A 20,437-nucleotide genomic window follows, 5' to 3' on the forward strand; every position below is an offset into this window, starting at 1 on the left:
AGGTATTTTGCCACTCGTTGCATCCTGACCACTGTCGGTCTACTATTCTGTGAACGATTTCGACTCCCGACCACCGTCGGACTGGCAACACGGTTGCTCGAGTTAACCTTGTATCAAGGGCTTGATTTTTTGGTACAAATAGTGTGCAATTTATCATGACTTGGGATCCAAGATTCATCTCCTCGTGCATTGATTCTCCTAAACAGTTCTAGTTACTTATGCCTTATTTTTTAAAGGAAGTTTTAACGAAATACTTATGGTATTGTTTATTTTTAACGAAAAATCATATTTTTATCTTTTTTTTGGTACTATTTACTACACTTTTATTTGTTTTTTTTACATTAAAAATAAATTTTTTTTGAACTTTTCGTTAGATTTAATTTTTGTAAAAGGAAGAATCATAATTTGATCCCGATTTGATTGAGCACGTAGATTGATTAGTATATAATTAGCAAGTAGTGAAGTCACATATACACTTAATTTCTGACCTTTTTGATTCATTGTTGACGAGCATGTCTGTTGTATGGAAATTGACAATAGTACAATTATCTAGCTCAAAATAGTTAGAAAAATTACAGTACCACGATGTATTTAATAAAGCATATAAATAAACGAATCGAAATCCTCTTCAAATCTTGTAGTTTGAAATTAAGAAACCGAATGAGTCGGACGACTCATCTCAAATTTTACGATTATTGCTAATCCATCTCAATGATCCACCTTACAAAAATCAAGAGTCAGAATTTCTCTCCTCTCTCGATTACGCAGTCTGTCGGCTTTGGACGAGATTCGTAGGGGATCAGAATTCAAAATAAACGGGGTGAGAATTGTAGCCAAGTCCCGTATGTCGCAGCTTCTCACACTAATGCTAAGACTTTGACCAAACTCCCAATTGAGCTAAGGTCCATTTGCAGGGTTTTTCATTTTCCATTGGAAACAACGGTTACCTACCAGAATCCATGGCGGCTTCCCAAAAATGACCGCGCGCTTACGAGTCTTCACGCAAGAGTGCAAAGAAAATTACCAATTTTTAACGGTGGGAAATGCGGGCAGGGGAAAAAAGCCGTTGAATTTGGTAAATCGAAATCCGACTGGAGTCTCTGCATTTTGGTGAGGCTGAATCCGAATCCCTAATCGAATCCCCAAATCACACGCACGCCCAAAATTCAAATGTCAAAACCCTCGTCTGGGATCATCCAAGGCCTGCTTAGATTCCACCGCAATCAAATCTCAAAACCCTCGTCTCCGTCTCCGCCTCCGTTCTCCACCGCCAGGAGGAGCTACCACTCCACCAATGGGCCTCCTCCCCAATTCCCCTCTCACCCAAAACCAGTTCCCGGCGGCGGTGGCGGAAGCTACTCCGGGCCGGGACTCGGTTACGGCCTGGGCATGAGGTTCTTCTCCGTCAAGCCATCGAATTTCAGCAAAATCGATGCAAAGAAGGTGTTTGATAAGCCGCTCTCCGCGGTGTCATCGGCTTTCTCGCGGTATCAGGGGGCCATTGGGTTGCAGATTGAGGCGTTCTGGAAGAGGAACAATCTGGTGCTGTTGGGAATTGGCGCAGTGTTGGTGTGTGCTCTGCTGTGGCGGCTCATGTTTGGGATTGCTAGCACCTTCATTGGACTCTCTGAAGGCATGGCCAAGTATGGCTTCCTCGCCCTTTCTACCGCCATTGTCGCATTCGCTGTAAGTTCCTCTGAATCCCTAGCTGATCTTGTAATGACATAGAAGTAGCTGAGAATGCACAAATTGCTAGTCAATTTAATGATTTATAAGTAGCTAAGAATGCACAAATTGCTACTCAAGTTAATGATTTAGAACTATAGTTTACAAGCTCTAGTGGTGGATTTGTAATGAAGTTATTCAGATTCTTTTCCAATGGGTTTAGTTTTACTGTTTTTCGGAGTCTATGTATGATCAAAAGTTGAAGCCTTTACATATAGGATAGCATGAACTGAAATCGTGATATTTTCTTATTCAGTGTATTTGTTTTCCTGGTAGAGGACAATCTTGCTTTTCGTTATAGATTACTACTTGAGAGTTATGTGCTCTTTTTTACTACTCTTAGGGCCTTCACATCCGCTCGAGATTCACAATCAATCCTGATAAAGTTTATAGAATTGCCATGAGGAAGCTTAATACATCTGCTGGGATTCTCGAGGTTATGGGTGCTCCTCTCTCTGGATCAGATCTAAGAGCCTATGTAATGTCTGGAGGTGGGGTTACACTGAAGAAGTTCAAGCCAACTTTTAGGAGCAAGCGGTGTTTCCTCATTTTCCCTGTGCGAGGTTCTGAGAGGAAGGGTCTGGTTAGTGTAGAAGTAAAGAAGAAAAAAGGCCAGGTTTGTATTTGTGCTATGCTGGATACTCCCAAATTTCTCTTCATAAACATGCGTTTTTATTTCAATTTTCTTCCTTGATCTCCTTGTGTGCTTGCAAGTAGAAGTTGAAACTAAACTAATTTCATGCACTGGTTGATGGTGTGTAAATGTACATTGCGAGAATGTATCTTGGTAAAATTATACTGCAGTGTGTGCTGTGATTCTTCTGGTAAAAAGTTTCCTCGTTGAACAACAGATTGAGTGCCTGTCAAACAGAGCAGATTGAGTGCATGCTCTGGGACATGACTAATCAAATGATGCTTTGCATTAGTTAGTTAGTTAGTAGATGGGGGTGTTGAAAAGCCGTATATTTTGATCTTATGACTTGAAGGGTACTTGGATGGCCAAGTTTTTCTCATTGAAGGGTGTCATCTTCTTATGCAGTATGATATGAAGCTACTGGCAGTTGACATTCCCATGGCATCAGGACCTGACCAGCGTTTGTTCCTGATTGGCGATGAAGAAGAGTACAAAGTTGGCGGTGGACTTATAGCTGAGCTTAGAGATCCGGTTGTGAAAGCAATGGCTGCAATAAAGGAATTCGATAATCTTGACCAGATTGAAGAAGAGGAGGATGCTGAAAAAGCGCTTCAGGAGGCCGAAAGAAAGCACCATGAAGAAATTGAAAAGCTTGAAAAGACCCCGTCACCGTGATTGTTTTTCTAGATTTTGTTCATGCCCCTTCCAAATACAGGAGTTTGTAAATAATGCGCAAGTCTTCGGCCATCATATCAGATTGTTGGTGTCGGCTACCCTTGCATTGTTTTGCAGAGTTGAGTTTTTCTGGTTGAAGTTACCTTGTACCACAAACAGCCAGCTTTGGAAATTTCGAAGTTAAGATGGCCCCAAAGAGGCAAATAAAAATGACAGACTAACAGCTGAAGCAAAAAGAATGGCTTTGATTCTTTGTTTCTCTGATTTGTAATATTCATCCTCTTTCGAAACTTTGTGATCTTACTTCCGATTGTTTTGACTGTTTTTTATGTGGATGAAGGGTGAAGGGTCTTGTAATTTTCCAGCACTTTCGATTCAAGCTCTTGCTTGGTCTTCAAACATAGTTAATTCGATTCTTCTTTTCAAGTGAGTGTCCCTTCCATTTGGGAAGGGCTTACATACACTGCTGTAGCGTCCGCTCCATGTAGATTGCTCACCCATTTGGGACTGCAGAAAACACCTAAAGCTGTTGGGAGAAGCCATGAAGCACTTTTAATTTTACGTTATAAGATGTAATATTTAAGCCATATTCTTAGGAGGTATGCGAGCATTTGTGATTGAAACTTTCAATTTCTCCATGAAATTAACAAACAAGTTCTTGAACCGGCCCATGATCTTATAAAGTTCGCTCTTAAATCTGCTTCAGTTCTCAAAGCTCCTATTGAACCATAATCCATGAAACTGCAAAGACTAATATGCGAAGTCGGAGAAAAACTTCAGTATGGGCTTCCAAACCACATAGCCCATGTGCCGGAACACACAAACCAGTAGGGGTGGACACGGTTTGGTTTGGTGCGGTTTTGAGTGAAACCGAAATCGAAACCGAATTTTTTTGCGGTTCAGTTCGGTGCGGTTTCAAATGGTTTTGGGTTGGTTTTTAAGAAAAAATGTACAATTTGCAATTTAACATATTAATAAGCATTTCCCAATAGCAATGGGAAAAAGACATAAGCATTTCCCAATAGCAATAAGAAAAAGACATTTGTTATGTAAACAATTAGCATGTTGCATGCAGTTGTGATGTTAAAACATGTTTGTGCAACAAAAGGATGTCCCTAACAATGTTTATCATAAAACAAGTTGAATAAATTTGAATTCATTAAATGTGAGCGAAACTTTCATATTAGAATATGTGATATCATGCTTCAAATGAGTGGACTTCATTAGATCATTGTTCGACTGTTGATAACAATATTAGTCCACCCTTATACATATATGTGTGTGTGATGGTATAAAATAACAAAGGTCCTTCGTTAATGAACGAAAGAAAGTGATGAATGATGATATTCTAGTGTGGTTAAGTCCGTACTAAGTGTATAGATTCTAACAAACAACCAATTAAAACATGAAATCTAATATGGACATTTAATTAAATATTTATTAATATTTGCGGTGCGGTTCGGTTTCGGTGTGGTTTTCAAAAGCCAAAACCGAAATCAAACCGTTTTCTATGTTGCGGTTAGGTTTCAAAACTGCAAAATCAAACTGTTCGATGCGGTTCGATTTGGTTCGTGTTTCGGTTCTAAGTGCCCACCCCTACAAACCAGCCCTCTTCTTCTTGAGAGCAATTTACATATAACAGGTTCATCGTCATGTAATGTCTAATCCAATAATATAAGTGTTAAAAACTATTACACCGAATTCCGTATTATTAGAATGAAAACCCTAATTCTATCTCACTCACTGTTGTCCGTAGTGCGCAACCCTACAAAATAGTCCCTTGCAACTGCAAGTGAAAGAACTGTCACACGACGTGAGTTTGTCCGTCCATCACACTGCAGTGGTTGTCTAAATAGCATCAGCTTGATAACATCACCAGAGAAAGGATATCAAATACAGACGGATCCCTTTCCACCAAATCTACCTAATCAATAATCTGAACTCTTGAAATTTGATCTAATGGCTAAAGTTATTATAACTTTTAAAGGGGCCTCCTATTTTTAGCCTTTGGATAGGGCTCATATTTATTGATTTGGTGGAAGAGATCTGGAGATGATCCCTTTCCATCAAATACAAGAATAGCAACAACAAACTACTCATACAATAAGGTTAGTCTTAGTCACTGACATCAATTTCAGATCAAATCTCTTTGCTCGTCTTTAGTTCATATACTATATTTTCTTGTCACTCAATGTGGCTCAATTAAATGTCAAATTCAATACTTGATTATGGATGACGCATTTGATATAATTCATATGATGTCTTCTCTTCATTGATGAGTGAAATGTATACAATTTAACTTATTTAACTGACGAGTTTAATACTTAATTATGAATGACAAATTTAATATTATTCTTTTGCTTTTTTTGTTTTTCACTTGATAAATTAAACGTATAAAGCTGAAAGCACTTTTAATAAAAAGTTAATACTTGATTATGAATCACGAGTTCGGTATTCCAGTTTTCCTGGCAGTACTAGTACTGAAGTTGTTGGGAATTACCAACTCTCGGAAGAGACAAATTACCGTGATATGGTTCTGTTGAGGGACCATGTTTTCCATCAGAAAAGTTTCAGAAATTAGACCCTTTTACTTTATAGAGGACCCTACCATGTGAGAGTTGACGACTTCTTTTTATTTAATTAGGGTTCTGAACTTCGAGGCAGATTCTCTGCTCTCTTACTTTTCATATTCTTTTATTTTGTGTGGTTAAGTCACGTTAACATTTTATATTAGTTTCTTTTATATAGATAATAAGATAAAAACAAATAGTAATATAAAATGTTAACGTGACTTTATCGTGACCACACAAATCGAAAAGCACGAAAAGTGGGAGGACACAGAATCCGCCTCCTTTGAACTCTGATGGTGTAAAGTGCTGGGTTTGAAGCCAAATCAAGGATAATTATAATGGAAATGTATCCTCTACATATCATTTTCATCAAATCCACCTTATCAATTAATTTGATTTCTTAAAATTTAATTAAACGATTAAAGTTATTATAACTTTGATTTAAGATGGTAACTAAAGGTGTGTAACTCTTAAAAAAAGTAACAAAGGTTTTTGTTTCTGGACAAGCCCTTATACTAGAGAAAGAATTGGTCTCATAGCATCATATATATAACACGTCTCAAAATCGTATACAAGGCATCTCCCAAAAAGCATGAGAAATCATGTATTCTGGTCACATTTAAGTTAACCCTCCCACCAATCCACTTGGGATGGCCCAAATTTCAAATCTGGTTTCAATACTACAAAGAAAGGAGGGTAGAATTGGAATTTTGAAAAATTCATTTTAAATGTTATTGTTCACCCGTGTCATGAGATGAAAAAATTGATTTAAGATATTTACCAAACAATTAAAAGGCATCAACTTTTTTTAAAAATTTCAGCAATACCAAATTAATACTTAATGTGAAAATTACTCTAATCCACAGTCCTACCAAAATTTATCTCTTCATACAGTATGCGAGTTTTGTGGCAAGAATTGTGCAATAATGATTTGTCCCAACTCCTAACCAATACCAAATAAAATGACAAGTAAGATGCAGGATAATGACATGGGAGCAGTTTGCTCTCCAGTTCTTGTTCCAACTCTCTAGAGGTAGATTGTTTGCCCTCCTGTTTGTGTAATCACGATTAAGCCACATTAACATTTTATATTCTTATTATTTTTCATTTTATTGTTTTTATAAAAATTTAATATAAAATATTAACATAACTTAACTGAGCACACATCACATCAACAATCCACCTCCCGCCTCATTCATTACTTTGACTGAAGCATGCCTTCATGGATTCTGTTCCCTATCGCACTATATTTATTCATTTTATATTAAAGCAGCTTTTAGCTTTTCTGGCTGAGAAATGTTCTGTTGCAATTCCTGTATACATAAGAGAGATTATATTCACATTCCAAATTACTTTTTCCACTTTTTTTTAATTTTTTAATATTTTTCTATCAAATGTTAATGGTGTGTAGAAAATATTAAAAAATTAAAAAAATGTGGAAGAAGTAATTTGAGGTTTATGAATATAATCTCTTTATGTATAATTGCCGACGTTACTCTTGAAGAATAAGTTGAGCGCTCTATTTAATTATATCAATTATACTCCATAACTGACATTTTTACCTCATAACTCCTCAAATCCAATCATCAATACGTTAACCACGACCCTAGAATGATTCAGTGGTTGAAACGAATTTTAGGTCCGTGTTTCACACGTCTCGTTCTAAGTTCTATTTCTAACGATAGTGAATCATAAGATGATGATTAGGAACTGAAAAGCCATTGCGAATCATCCCGACTCTCAAAAAAAAAAGATTGTCTTAGCTTCATCATCAGCTAATCCTCTTTTTATAACGAAAAGACAACCACCAATTCATCAAATAATTTTGTTTCTCTATCAGTTATGGTATATTTATTTTATTTTCGTACGAGAAAATAAAAATTATATTCCCGTTTTATTCAAATAATTAGTTCATTTTCCTTTGGTTTTAGGCCTAGTTGGTATAAAAAAAAGCTAGGAGCTGTTTTTGTATTTGGTAAACATTCAGCTTCAACTTTTTTTTCACAGTTTTGAGTGAAAAAAAGCCAAAAACAAGAAGCTACAAAACCTAGCTTTGAAAAACTGACTTTTTTCACATTTGTTTTACATATAAGTTTACCAAACACTATAATATTGCTTCTTTTTTTTTCAAAAGCATTTTTACAAAAAAGTTTACCAAACACTCTGCTGCTTTATTTCACAATTGCTTATTCTCACAGCACAGCAGAAGCAACTTTTTTTCAAAATAGAGCAATACCAAACCAGCCCTTAGTCCTCAGAAAAGTAGGTGCAAGAAGCTGGTCTCACCGTCTTCAGCCTTTTATACTATGCTTATTTTCACACACCTTGATTTCCAAGTAGCACAGAAATCTGTGACAAATTGATCAGATTTTCAGGTAGATTCTTTCTGAGCCTCATGGGATTAAATTTTAGATATAAGTTCTTATTTTCCACAGTTGTATAGCGCATCAGTGTATTTGTATATTTCTGAGTTCATATTTCTGGCACTGTTACTTTTATTTTGTAAGATCTGCAGCAACACTTTGGCTCAAAATGCATGAATGATCATCGCAAGTCAAATTACGTCGTGGAAATTACTTGGCTCCTTACATGTAAGAATTCGGGATTGTTCAATTTACAGTTTCGCAGCAGTAACTTTTCTTTTCGTGCTTCTTCAATTATGTATATGTATCAGCAAGTGATTGACAATTTAAAATGAATGACTCGTTACAGGTAAAGAGTGAAGTAACCTTCTTTTTTTTTTTAGCAAACCTGCAACAAAAGGCAAACAAATCATGTGAAATTCTGCACAATACCAAGGGAAACCTGTAGCACACAACAAACCTTCCATCTTTCACAGAATATTGAGCTTTTCCCTTTTTCTTTAGGAAGATTATCTTCTTGGATTCCATCTTAGTCACCACTTTGCTTTGTACATTTGATTGCTTTTCCCACTTGTTTTAAACTTTGAAGTGCATAATTTTTTTCTTTTAGGGGAAAAGGTTCACTGTAGCTTATATTTTGGTGATGATCAAGCTCTCTTTTCTTTTGTTCTTTTTCTTTTGGCTAAAGATGGTGCACTTTGCTTTTTCCGAATTTACAAAAGTTGGTAGAGAGATGCCATTCCTTTTTCCTCTATATGTTTGAACCATGAAATTTTGCAGTTAATTTAAACCCATGATTAATCCGTCTAAATATGAGATTACTCATCACTAATCCATGTTTTTGTTTTTAATCTTCTGTGCTTTCCTAGTAGGTAAAAATCGATGCAACGCGTCAACAACCACTGTAATTTTTTGAAAGAAATTCAATAAATTTCTTATGTTAATCATAAGAATTAAGACAGGTTAGCTAGCATGTTTATTTTTCGGAGAATTTTTTTTTTTTTTTTTTTTGGAGAAAGTAGCTAGCTTGTTTATTTGTCCCTAATGGAATCTGTCTCAAGTTATGTGACCTTTGATGCTGAGTTGAGTGGGTTTTCTTTTATCACCTTTTTGTTTGGGTTGTGTTTGATTTGATCCGAAGTTTGAAATCACTAAGGCATAAAGCGAGGCGTTTTATCTAGCACAACGCTTTTCAAACACAGTTGTGATCAATCCTCTGGGATTTTCCCAAGTCATTGAGTGGTTCTTTGCCACTCTTTGCCATCCTAACCCCGAAATGTAGACGAATTTTCGCTGCTATCTGTATCCCTTTTGCATGATTCGTTAACTTTGTTTTCGAAGTTTTCTAATTGTATCATTTTCTTTCTGAGCAGAAAATCATGAAGCTTCAGGTCTCCTTTTGCACGCTTATCTTCCTTTTCCTTATTCCGCCTTTCCCTTCCTCGGTTTTTTCTGACCTGAACTCCGACAGACAAGCCCTCCTCAACTTTGCTGCCACCGTTGTCCACATCAAAAAGCTCAACTGGAATGCTTCCACACCAGTTTGCACGTCTTGGGTTGGAATCACTTGCAGTCTAAACAAAACGAGTGTGACTGCCATCCATCTTCCGGCGATTGGACTTTTCGGTTCCATCCCTTCCAACAGTATAGGGAAGCTTCATGCCCTTCAAGTCCTCAGCCTCCGCTCCAACTTCCTGTATGGAAGTCTGCCTTCTGATATCCTATCCATTCCTTCCTTGGAGTACCTTTACCTCCAACACAATAATTTCTCCGGCGTGCTTCCTGCCTCTTTGCCTCCTAACCTCGTTGTCTTGGACTTCTCCTTCAACTCCTTTTCCGGAAGCATTCCAACCAAAATCCAGAATCTTACACGCCTCACTACGTTGTACCTCCAAAACAATTTCATCTCTGGAGCCATCCCCAATCTGAAACTCCCCGCACTTAAGCTTTTGAATTTGAGCTACAATAACTTGAATGGCTCGGTTCCATATTCCCTCGAAAAATATTCGAACTCTTCATTTGTTGGGAATCCTCAGTTATGTGGAGAACCTCTCAACAATTGTTCTAAAACCACCTCCTCTACCCCATCTGCATACCCTGCTTTCTTGCCACCCTCGCCAACCATTCTGAAAAATCACCATGCTACACTCATAAAAAAACTCAGTCCGGGATCCATTATTGCCATGGCATTTGGGTGCTCTGCAGTGTTTATTCTTCTAGTCCTGGTGGTTGGCATATGCTGCTGGAAACGGACTAACAAAGTAGGTGGCGGGATGTTGAAGGGGAAAGCAGCGGGTGATGGAAAGGGTGAGATGCCTAAGGATTTCGGGAGTGGAGTGCAAGAAGCTGAGAAGAACAAGCTGTTCTTCTTTGAAGGTTGCTATTACAATTTTGATCTTGAGGATCTACTGAGAGCGTCAGCTGAAGTTCTGGGCAAAGGAAGTTTCGGAACAACTTACAAAGCTGTGTTGGATGAGGAAACAACGGTTGTGGTGAAGCGGTTGAGGGAAGTTGTGGTGGGGAAGAGGGAGTTTGAGCAGCATATGGAGCTGGTGGAGAAGGTCGGGAAGCACCCGAATGTCCTGCCTCCTCACGCTTATTATTTTTCCAAAGATGAGAAGCTTTTGGTGTACAACTACATTCCAACAGGAAGCTTGTTTGCACACTTGCATGGTATGATGCCTAATCCAAATCCTAATGTCTAATTATAGTTACTTTAATTTATTTCGTTGTTTCAATGGATAAGGCTTTGTTGTTGTTGTTGTCGTTGTTGTTGTTCCAATGGATTTGTAGGAAGCAGTGATGCGGGGAGGTCTCCACTAGACTGGGATTCAAGAGTAAAGATTTCGCTCGGGATTGCCAAGGGACTTGCCCACATTCATTCCGAGGGTGCAAAATCTAGCCATGGCAATATAAAGTCCACAAACGTCCTCCTCACCCAAGAACTCGAGGCTTGCATCTCGGACGTAGGGTTGAGTCCTCTAATGAACTTCCCTCCAGCCATGTCCCGGGCCATGGGATATCGCGCTCCAGAGGCAATTGACATGCGGAAAATCACTCACAAATCTGATGTCTATAGCTTTGGTGTGCTCCTCTTAGAAATGCTGACAGGCAAAACCACGCTTCAATATCCGAGTTATGATTGCGTGGTTGACCTCCCGCGTTGGGTTAAGTCTGTTGTGCGTGAGGAGTGGACAGCTGAGGTTTTTGATTTGGAACTTCTAAAACAGCAACACAGTGAAGAAGAGATGGTGCAGATGCTGCAGATTGCTCTGGCATGCGTAACAAAAGTGCCCGAAACACGCCCCAACATGGAGGAAGTAGTCAGAATGATAGAGGAACTCCGGCAATCCGACACGAAAACTAGGCAATCCTCCGAGTCGGAATTTAATGTGCAAACCCCATGAAAAAACTCTAGTACTCTTTCTTTTCTTTTTTTTTTTTCTTTTCTTTTTCTGTTTAAGCATTGTCATCTTGTTTTTGGAATGCAATTGGAAATTTGGAAATAATGTTCAATGCTATTGTGTTTTCAGCATCACAATCTCCAATATTACTTCTATAAAACTAATCACGCTTGTAATACCGTTTGAAGAAGGGGCTCTTTAAAGCACTTAAATTTTTATGAAAAATTTGACGTGTTTCTAATAAAAGATAAGCACTTGTGCTTCTTAAAAAAACATTTGAAATGGTAACTAAAGGTGTGTGAATCTTAAAATTTTTTAAAGGTTTTATCTTGGACAAGCCCTTCTACTAGAGAAAAAAATTGGTCTGCACGTCATATGTAGGATGCCTCTCAAAATCATATATAAGGGACCTCCCAAAAATAAATAAGAATTAATGTATTTTGGTCACACTTGACCCTCTCACTAATCCACTTAGGATGCTCCAAATTTCTGATCTGGTTCGAGATTGATAGCGTATAGAGAAAGGAGGGCAGAATTGTAATCTTGAAAAATTCATTTCAAATGTTACTGTTCATCCGTTTATGAGATGAAAATGACTGTTTTCTAAAACTGTCTTTACAGTTTCAGCTTTTTGGTTTTTTTTTTTTTTTACCTAAATTTGTGAAGAAAAAAAACGATTTAAAATGTTTACAAAACACATAAACGCATGCTAGTTTTGTTTAAAATTTCAACAATACAAAGCTGGTACTTAATGTGAGAACTACCCCAATCCTACAGTCCTAACAAAATTTATCTATTCGCACATTATGCGAGTTTTGTGGCAAGAATTGTGCAACAATGATTTGTCCCAACTCCTAACCAATACCAAATAAAATGACGAGTAAGAGGCAGGACAATGACATGGGAGCAGTTTGCTCTCCAGTCCCTATTCCAACTCTCCTCGGTCCTTACTCTGAGTAAAGCATGCTTCCATGGATTCTGTTCCCCATTGCACTATATTTATTTATTTATTTTATATTAAAGCTGCATTTAGCTTTTCTGTTTGTTATTCCTATATATAATTGCCGACGTTACTGTTGAAGAATAAATTGATCCCTCTATTTAATAATATTTTAATTATTTCCTTTATACTCCATACCTCACATTCTTACCCTCCAATCACCAATTCATTAATTACTACGTAGTGATTCAGTGGTTGGAGCGAATTCTATGCCTGATTTTATACAACTTGTTCTGAGTTCGATTTTTTACGCTAATAATCTACAAGATGGTGGTCAAGAGAGGTTAAAATGTTTTGTGAGCCTTCACAACTCCTAAAATAATAGATTGTTATAACTTCGGCACCTGCTTATCCCCTTTTTTAAATGAAAAAAAAAATCACCAATTTATCAAAAAATTTCGTTTCTCTATCAATTATGATATATTTATTATTATTATTTTCATTAAACTAAGGGGGAAAAAAATTATATTCCCGTTTTATTTAAATAATAAGTTCATTTTCCATTGGTTTTCGTCCTGAGAAAAGCAAGTGCAAGAACCTGGTGTCTCACTCACTCTCAGCCTCTTCAAATATTTTCACACCCCTTGACTTTCAAGTAGCACAGAAATCTGTGACAGATTGATGAGATTTTCAGGTAGAATTTTTTTCTGAGCCTCATATGATTAAATTTTAGATATAAGTTCTTCTTTTCCACGGTTGTATAAAGCATCAGTATATTTGTATATTTCTGAGTTGATATTTCTGGCATTGTTCTTTACTGAGTTTACTTTTGTTTTGTAAGATCTGCAGGAACACTTTGGCTTAAAATGCATGAATGATCATCCCAAGTCAAATTACGTCATGGAAATTACTTGGCTTCTTACCTGTAAGAATTCGGGATTGTTCGATTTACAGTTTAGCAGCAGTAACTTTTCTTTTCGTGCTTCTCCAATTGTGTGTATGTAACAGCAAATGATTGACAGTTTAAAATGAATGACTCATTATAGGTAAAGAGCCAAGTAATGTTCTTTTTTTAGCAAACCTGCAACAAAAGGCAACTAAATCATGTGAAATTCGGGAGTTTTAACGAAACACTTATGGTACTGTTCACGTTTAATGAAAATGACATTTTTACTCTAAAAGTCACTCATGATATTATTTACTTACAACATCTTTTTGTCCTTTTGATTTTTTGTCCTTTTGATTAAAATTCAAAGTTTCCAAATATTTTTCATTAGTTTTTCTTTTCCTTTTTTTTAGGAAGATTGTCTTCTTGGATTCCATCTTTGTCACCACTTTGCTTTGTATATTTGATTGCCTTTCCCACTTGTTTTAAACTTTGAAGTGCATAATTTTTTTCTTTTAGGGGAAAAGGTGCACTGTAGCTTATATTTTGGTGATGATCAAGCTCTCTTTTCTTTTCTTTTCTTTTTTTCTTTTTCTTTTGGCTAAAGATGGTGCACTTTGCTTTTTCCCAATTTACAAAAGTCGGTAGAGATGCCATTCCTTTTTCCTCTATATGTTTGAACCTTGAAATTTTCCAGTTAATTAAAACCCATGATTAATGAGGAGGAACACCGTTAGTGTTCTACCTGTAAAGTTTTGTATCTTGTTGAGAATTTTATTTATTGGTCAAGAAAGATGTCAACTGCCGAAGACGAAAGCGCTGCAGCACAAGTCCTAAAGGAAATGATGGAGAAGCTGGACGCAGTCAAGCAAGGCCAGGTTTCGTATCCTCAGATAACTCTAGCGCCTGATGTATCAAGTCCTTTATTCAACTGGCAAGATCAAGACCCGGTTCCTCCTAATACAACAGCCCCTGGCAGTGCTCCGCCCCTGCCACCAACCACTCCTCCGGTGGTAACCACTCCTCAGATTGGGCAGCCCACTTCAAGCTCTGCAACTGCGGATCGCCCTGTCTCGTCAACCAGCCAGTTTCCAGCCAACATGTATGGGATACCTGTCAACAATCCTATAGAGGGTCAAGTCACACTGACACCTCCTGCGGCCTTTCCATACCAGTCAGACTTACCTCCTACCGACCCAAAGGGAATTGCTTTTGACATCTTTGGACAACCGCGAGATCCAGATCCCACCTACAACTACAAGAAGACCCCATCAAAGTGGAATAAAGGAGAATTTGAGACAATGGTTCTCAACATGTCCACTGAGAAAGGAGTCATGCTGGACCATCTGCATATCCAGAACATGTGGACTCTCAACTGTGCAAGTCCTACAGATTGGGGTCAATCCGAGGTATCGATATACCTGTCAGCTGTCCTTCTCGCAAACCAATTGTCTGCTGCAAACAAACTTGAGGGAATTGTTAACACCCTCACCCAGACAGTCAAGCGCCTTAATGTTCAAATTACATCAGAGCGAGAAATCTCAAAACAACTGCTGGACAGATTCAACAATCTCAGCGTGCTAGTTCCTAGAGAGATAGCAGCACTAAGATCTTTGATCTCCAAGGAGTCCGCAGAGACACGCAAATCTATCAATGCGCATGTAGAGAGTCTTGGGAAAGCCTTAATGGTAGCACCGATCCACCATGGGGCAAGCACATCTCAATCTGCCCCACAGAAGGCTCCAGAGCAAGAAGCTCCCAATCCTCAAGGAAGCGATGGGATCAGAAGGATGAGCTTGCGGTGCAACTGGCACACAAGTATGCTAATATTCCAATGGCGGACTACAATGCAGCTTGCTCGGTGACAAGCAAAGATGGGCTGAAGTTGGTGTTGGCAGAATGGAAGAAGAAATTTGGTTGAAATCATGTTTGTGGTTTGTGGAGGTTTGATATCATGGTTTTTTTTTTCTTTTTTTTTCTTTCTTAAATCTAATTATTACACACATAATTAAGCTAATGACATTATAGAGGACACACCAATATGAACTTTATTTGTTCATTAATTAATACCAAAGCCATTAATACTTATAAAGTCAATACACTAGAATTTTCTTTGAAAGAAAATTCTAGTGTAATGACTTTATAAGTATTAATGAACAAATAAAGTTGATATTGGTGTGTAATAATTAGATTTGAGAAAAAAAAAAAGAAAAAAAAATCCATGATTAATCCGTCTAAATATAGAGATTACTTTTCACTAGTCCATGTTTTTGTTTTTAATCTTCTGTGCTTTCCTAGTAGGTAAAAATTGATGCAACGCGTTGAATTTGTATTTGAACAGCCAATTGAAAGAAATTCAATCAATTTCTTATGTTAATCATAAGAATTAAGACAGGCTAGCTAGCATATTTATTTGTCCCTAATGTAATCTGTCTCAAGTTATGTGACCTTTGATGCTGAGTGGAGTGGGTTTTCTTTTATCACCTTTTTGTTTGAGTTGTGTTTGATCCGAAGTTTGAAATCGCTGAGGCATAAGGCGAGGCGTTTTATCTAGCACAACACTTTTCAAACACAGTTGTGATCAATCCTCTGGGATTTTCCCAAGTCATTGAGTGGTTCTTTGCCACTCTTTGCCATCCTAAACCGGAAATGTAGACGAATTTTCGCTGCTATCTGTATCCCTTCTGCATGATTCGTTAACTTTGTTTTCGGAGTTTTCTAATTGTATCATTTTCTTTTCGAGCAGAAAATCATGAAGCTTCAGGTCTCCGTTTGCACGCTTATCTTCCTTATCCTTATTCCGCCTTTCCCTTCATCGCTTTTTTCTTACCTGAACTCGGATAGACAAGCCCTCCTCAACTTTGCTGCCACCGTTGTCCACATCCGAAAACTCAACTGGAATGCTTCCACACCAGTTTGCACGTCTTGGGTTGGAATCACTTGCAATCTGAACAAAACGAGCGTGACTGCCATCCATCTTCCGGGGATTGGACTTTTCGGTTCCATCCCTTCCAACAGTATAGGGAAGCTTCACGCTCTTCGAGTCCTCAGCCTCCGCTCCAACTTCCTCTATGGAAGTCTGCCTTCTGATATCCCATCCATTCCTTCCTTGGAGTACCTTTACATCGAACACAATAATTTCTCTGGCGTGCTTCCTACCTCCCTGCCTCCCAACCTCGTTGTCTTGGACTTCTCCTTCAACTCCTTTTCCGGAAGCATTCCAACAGAAGTCCAGAACCTTACACGCCTCACTACGCTGCACCTCCAAACAATTTCATCACTGGAGACATCCCCAATCTGAACCTCCCCGCACTTAAGCTTTTGAATTTGAGCTACAACAACTTGAATGGCTCGGTTCCATATTCCCTCGAAAAATATTCGAACTCTTCATTTGTTGAGAATCCTCAGTTATGATGGAGTGCAAGGGTGAGATGCCTAAGGATTTCGGGGGTGGAGTGCAAGAGGCTGAGAAGAACAAGCTGTTCTTCTTTGAAGGTTGCTATTACAATTTTGATCTTGAGGATCTGCTGAGAGCGTCAGCTTAAGTTCTCGGCAAAGGAAGTTTCGGAACAACTTACAAAGCTGTATTGGATGAGGAAACAACGGTTGTGGTGAAGCGGTTGAGGGAAGTTGTGGTGGGGAAGAGGTAGTTTGAGCAGCATATGGAGGTGGTGGAGAGGGTAGGGAAGCACCCGAATGTCCTGCCTCCTCGCGCTTATTATTTCTCCAAAGATGAGAAGCTTTTGGTGTACAACTACGTGCCAACAGGAAGCTTGTTTGCACCCTTGCATGGTATGATGCCTAATCTAAATCCTAATGTATAATTATAGTTACTTTAATTTATTTTTGTTGTTTCAATGGACAAGGCTTTGATGTTGTTGTTTTTCCGATGGATTTGTAGGAAGCAGTGATGCTGGGAGGTCTCCACTAGACTGGGATTCAAAAGTAAAGATTTCGCTCGGGATTGCCAAGGGACTTGCCCACATTCATTCCGAGGGTGCAAAATCTAGCCATAACAATATAAAGTCCACAAACGTCCTCCTCACCCAAGAACTCGAGGCTTGCATCTCGGACGTAGGGTTGAGTCCTCTAATGAACTTCCCTCCAACCATGTCCCGGGCCATGGGATATCGCGCTCCAGAGGCAATTGACATGCGGAAAATCACTCACAAATCTGATGTCTATAGCTTTGGTGTGCTCCTCTTAGAAATGCTGACAGGCAAAACCACGCTTCAATATCCGAGTTATGATTGCGTGGTTGACCTCCCGCGTTGGGTTAAGTCTGTTGTGCGTGAGGAGTGGACAGCTGAGGTTTTTGATTTGGAACTTCTAAAACAGCAACACAGTGAAGAAGAGATGGTGCAGATTGCTTTGGCATGCGTAACAAAATTGCCCGAAACACGCCCCAACATGCTTTGGCATGCGTAACAAAATTGCCCGAAACACGCCCCAACATGGATGCAGTAGTCAGAATGATAGAGGAATTCCGGCAATCCGACATGAAAACTAGGCAAGTCTGAATTTGATGTGCAAACCCCATAAAAAAAACTCTAGTACTCTTTTTTTTTTTTTTTTAAGCATTGTCATCTTGTTTTTGGAATGCAATTGGAAATTTGGAAATAATGTTCAATGCTATTGTGCTTTCAGCATCACAATCTCCAACATTATTTTAGAACTTGCATTGAGCAAGAATATCAGTTACAACTCCGTAAGTCTGTAATAGGTTTTTCTCGCAACAAGCGATATTAAGGATGAGAGTACCGAATACAGAATTTCGGTGCAAGGTCTAACTCAATCCCCAAAAAATGGTATAGTCATAGTTAGGTATGTAAAGTCAAACGATTCAATTTGAAATTACTTCTAAATAATATGACAACTAATTTTCCGTAACAAACATTAACAATTTATTTTTGCAAACAATTGGACGTACTAGGTTTTTTCCACCATTTATCAATCAAAGACAAAATCAAAACATTTTCCCTCATTATATTTCAGTTCGGATTTTTACAACTCATAACTTCTGTTTAGAAACTTGAAGGCGTTAATAAAAATGCAAGTAATTATGGAAAAACACTTAAAAGTATTTTTTATAAGGCTACAAGAAGGGCATAACTAGTGTTTCTTGCAAGAAGCATTTCGAGTGCCTTTGTAACTCATTAACTTTTCTCTAAACACGCTTTCAGTCATTTAGAAACATCTTTCAAACGAACCCTTAATATTACTTCATATTGTCATATTATTTGTGTTTAGTCCAAATAAAAACTCCAAATATCTGATTATTTGTGTTAATTACACCTTATATGGCAAGCCAGCTCTGCTGTCGTTTGAGCAATATATAATTTTCCCATTTTTCTTGAATCGACGTCCACAAATTCAACCTTCCTATCATAATCCCTTTCTTCCACCTTCTTAATCCCAATTTCTGGGGTTTTTTTTCCTTTATCCTTGGTTGCGGATTAAGCTTTAATCACCATGAAGATTAAAGCTTGTCAAAGGTAAATCTTCTAATTAATCCAAACTCATCTCTTTGTTTACATAATGCCGTTGTTTTGATCAAACATTTCCCTTCATCCTCCATAATTTGGATATTTTTTCATGTAATTAATAAAATTTCACATGAGCATTCCACCATTGAAATTATTGTTTCATGAAATTAACATCAATTAGCCTTGTATTGTCTATCTTTTTTACTTGGCATTGAAATTCGAAAGCTCAAATTAATACGAAAAATGAGGGTGTTCAGGTTTGTTTGCTCTTCATTTCAAATGTAACACTGCCTGTAAATTTCCACGGAGAAAAGTTGGAGGAATGAAGAACGGGACCCTTTTTCGGAGGGTTTTTTCTTCATTTTATGCTAAGCGAATGTCTCTAGACCAAATTGACACGATAAGTCACAATAGCATGTATTGGTTGCCTGACAAGGTTTTCATTTTTACTTTGATAGATGTTTCTGGTAAATATATTCCTAGTTCATCTGTGCACACTCAATGGGAATTTGCTGCTCTATGGTAAGTTTCTTTGTATGCAAATAGAAGCCTCTCAGGTAAATGACATTTTTCTGCATATCTTCTGACAAAATGCTTCAATTCTTGCAGTGTTCCGGACACAATATCGATGAGGTTCATCAAGAGGGTCATCATCTTGCCGGCAGAAATGTGCACCTTATAAAGACCATGGAAAGTTGGGAGGAAAAGTTATCAGAAGCAATCAAGGATGGAAAAATTGTAAGTTTGCAGCGCTCTTAACTTCCTGATTTCGTGAATTCGCATAATGTACCATTTCTTAACTTCCTGATAATGTACCATTTCTTATTGTGAGTTTGCGTAATGTAATGACCTGTTCACATCACGATAAACAAGCAAACCTTCGTGCACCAAATGTAACCAAAATCGGGCTCATAAGAGATGATGTGTAACCCTAAAGCCGAATTTTCTCTCTCACAAGATCTTCTCTATTGAAAACTGTCCAACAGGTTGTTGCAAATTTCAGTGCATCTTGGTGTAGGCCCTGTATTATGATTGCACCAGCCTACTGTGAGCTTGCAGATAAATATCCTTCTCTCTTATTTCTAACCTTGGATGTTGATGTTCTCGCTGTAAGTGCGAATGATTTCTTATTTTATTGCATGATTTGAGTAGACCAGATTTATAGAATTGCAGCTGCCAATGAAATGTTCCTTCCATTTAATCTGGGGTTGCAGGAGTTGAGTACTTCATGGGATATAAAGGCCACTCCAACATTCGTTTTTCTCAAAGATGGAAGACAAGTGGACAAACTCGTTGGAGGAAACAAGCCTGAGCTCCAGAAGAAGACAGCAGCCGTCGTGGCTCAATTAGCAACCCAGTCTCCAAGATACCTCTTGTGATGAATTTTTTCGTTTTTCATTTCTTCTGGATATTCTCATGAAAATCAATCCGGCCTCAGCGTGTAGAATGATGTCCATATGAACTAGTTACATAATCAAATCAGAGATTTTTTAGATCTTCTCTTCCATAAATATATCTTTGTTGCTTGCAGCACAAGGTTTCTGGAGCTGAAGGAAACTGAATGCTATTTTAGTAACCCTACATAGACAAGGTAACTGCAGTGCAAGGTTCTGTTAAAGCCCTACATAGACAAACTCTTGACACCGATACTCCCACACTCACAAACAGCTCATATAAAAGTTGATATTAAATTCAATTTGCATCCTAATGAAAAATGATAAGAAGACCACATTTGGACAAAATTCAGAATTATT

General features: G+C 38.0%; 3 protein-coding genes and 1 pseudogene across 13 annotated transcripts; all 4 read left to right on the forward strand.

The window, feature by feature from the left end:
• The first annotated feature begins 637 nt into the window (after positions 1-637).
• LOC137720588 (uncharacterized) lies at positions 638-3,401 on the forward strand. Its single transcript, XM_068459679.2, has 3 exons — positions 638-1,686; positions 2,069-2,341; positions 2,765-3,401. Exons 1-3 carry the CDS (start codon positions 1,171-1,173, stop codon positions 3,032-3,034), a joined length of 1,059 nt encoding a protein of 352 aa, XP_068315780.2. The 5' UTR covers positions 638-1,170; the 3' UTR covers positions 3,035-3,401.
• Positions 3,402-7,156: 3,755 nt separating this feature from the next.
• LOC137720345 (putative inactive receptor kinase At5g58300) lies at positions 7,157-11,502 on the forward strand. 10 transcript variants are annotated; one of them, XM_088693411.1, is made up of 5 exons: positions 7,157-7,431; positions 7,856-7,979; positions 8,120-8,195; positions 9,341-10,640; positions 10,761-11,502. In XM_088693411.1, exons 3-5 carry the CDS (start codon positions 8,145-8,147, stop codon positions 11,372-11,374), a joined length of 1,965 nt encoding a protein of 654 aa, XP_088549537.1. In that variant the 5' UTR covers positions 7,157-7,431; positions 7,856-7,979; positions 8,120-8,144; the 3' UTR covers positions 11,375-11,502. The 10 variants fall into 10 exon arrangements, with proteins under 10 accessions (XP_088549537.1, XP_088549528.1, XP_088549533.1 ...); XM_088693402.1 differs by having other exon boundaries at positions 7,308-7,431; positions 8,112-8,195; XM_088693407.1 differs by having other exon boundaries at positions 7,311-7,535.
• Positions 11,503-15,824: 4,322 nt separating this feature from the next.
• Positions 15,825-17,832, forward strand: LOC137721072 (putative inactive receptor kinase At5g58300 pseudogene; annotated as a pseudogene). Its single transcript, XR_015962155.1, has 3 exons — positions 15,825-16,989; positions 17,099-17,562; positions 17,598-17,832. The product of XR_015962155.1 is annotated as a putative inactive receptor kinase At5g58300 pseudogene (transcript).
• A 709-nt stretch (positions 17,833-18,541) lies between these two features.
• LOC137719511 (thioredoxin H-type-like) lies at positions 18,542-20,176 on the forward strand. Its single transcript, XM_068458556.2, has 5 exons — positions 18,542-18,692; positions 19,142-19,205; positions 19,293-19,421; positions 19,670-19,792; positions 19,898-20,176. Exons 2-5 carry the CDS (start codon positions 19,185-19,187, stop codon positions 20,060-20,062), a joined length of 438 nt encoding a protein of 145 aa, XP_068314657.2. The 5' UTR covers positions 18,542-18,692; positions 19,142-19,184; the 3' UTR covers positions 20,063-20,176.
• The last annotated feature ends 261 nt before the right edge of the window (positions 20,177-20,437 follow it).

Source organism: Pyrus communis, chromosome 1, assembly GCF_041283825.1.
Source record: "Pyrus communis isolate YQ-2024b chromosome 1, ASM4128382v1, whole genome shotgun sequence".
NCBI lineage: Eukaryota > Viridiplantae > Streptophyta > Magnoliopsida > Rosales > Rosaceae > Pyrus > Pyrus communis.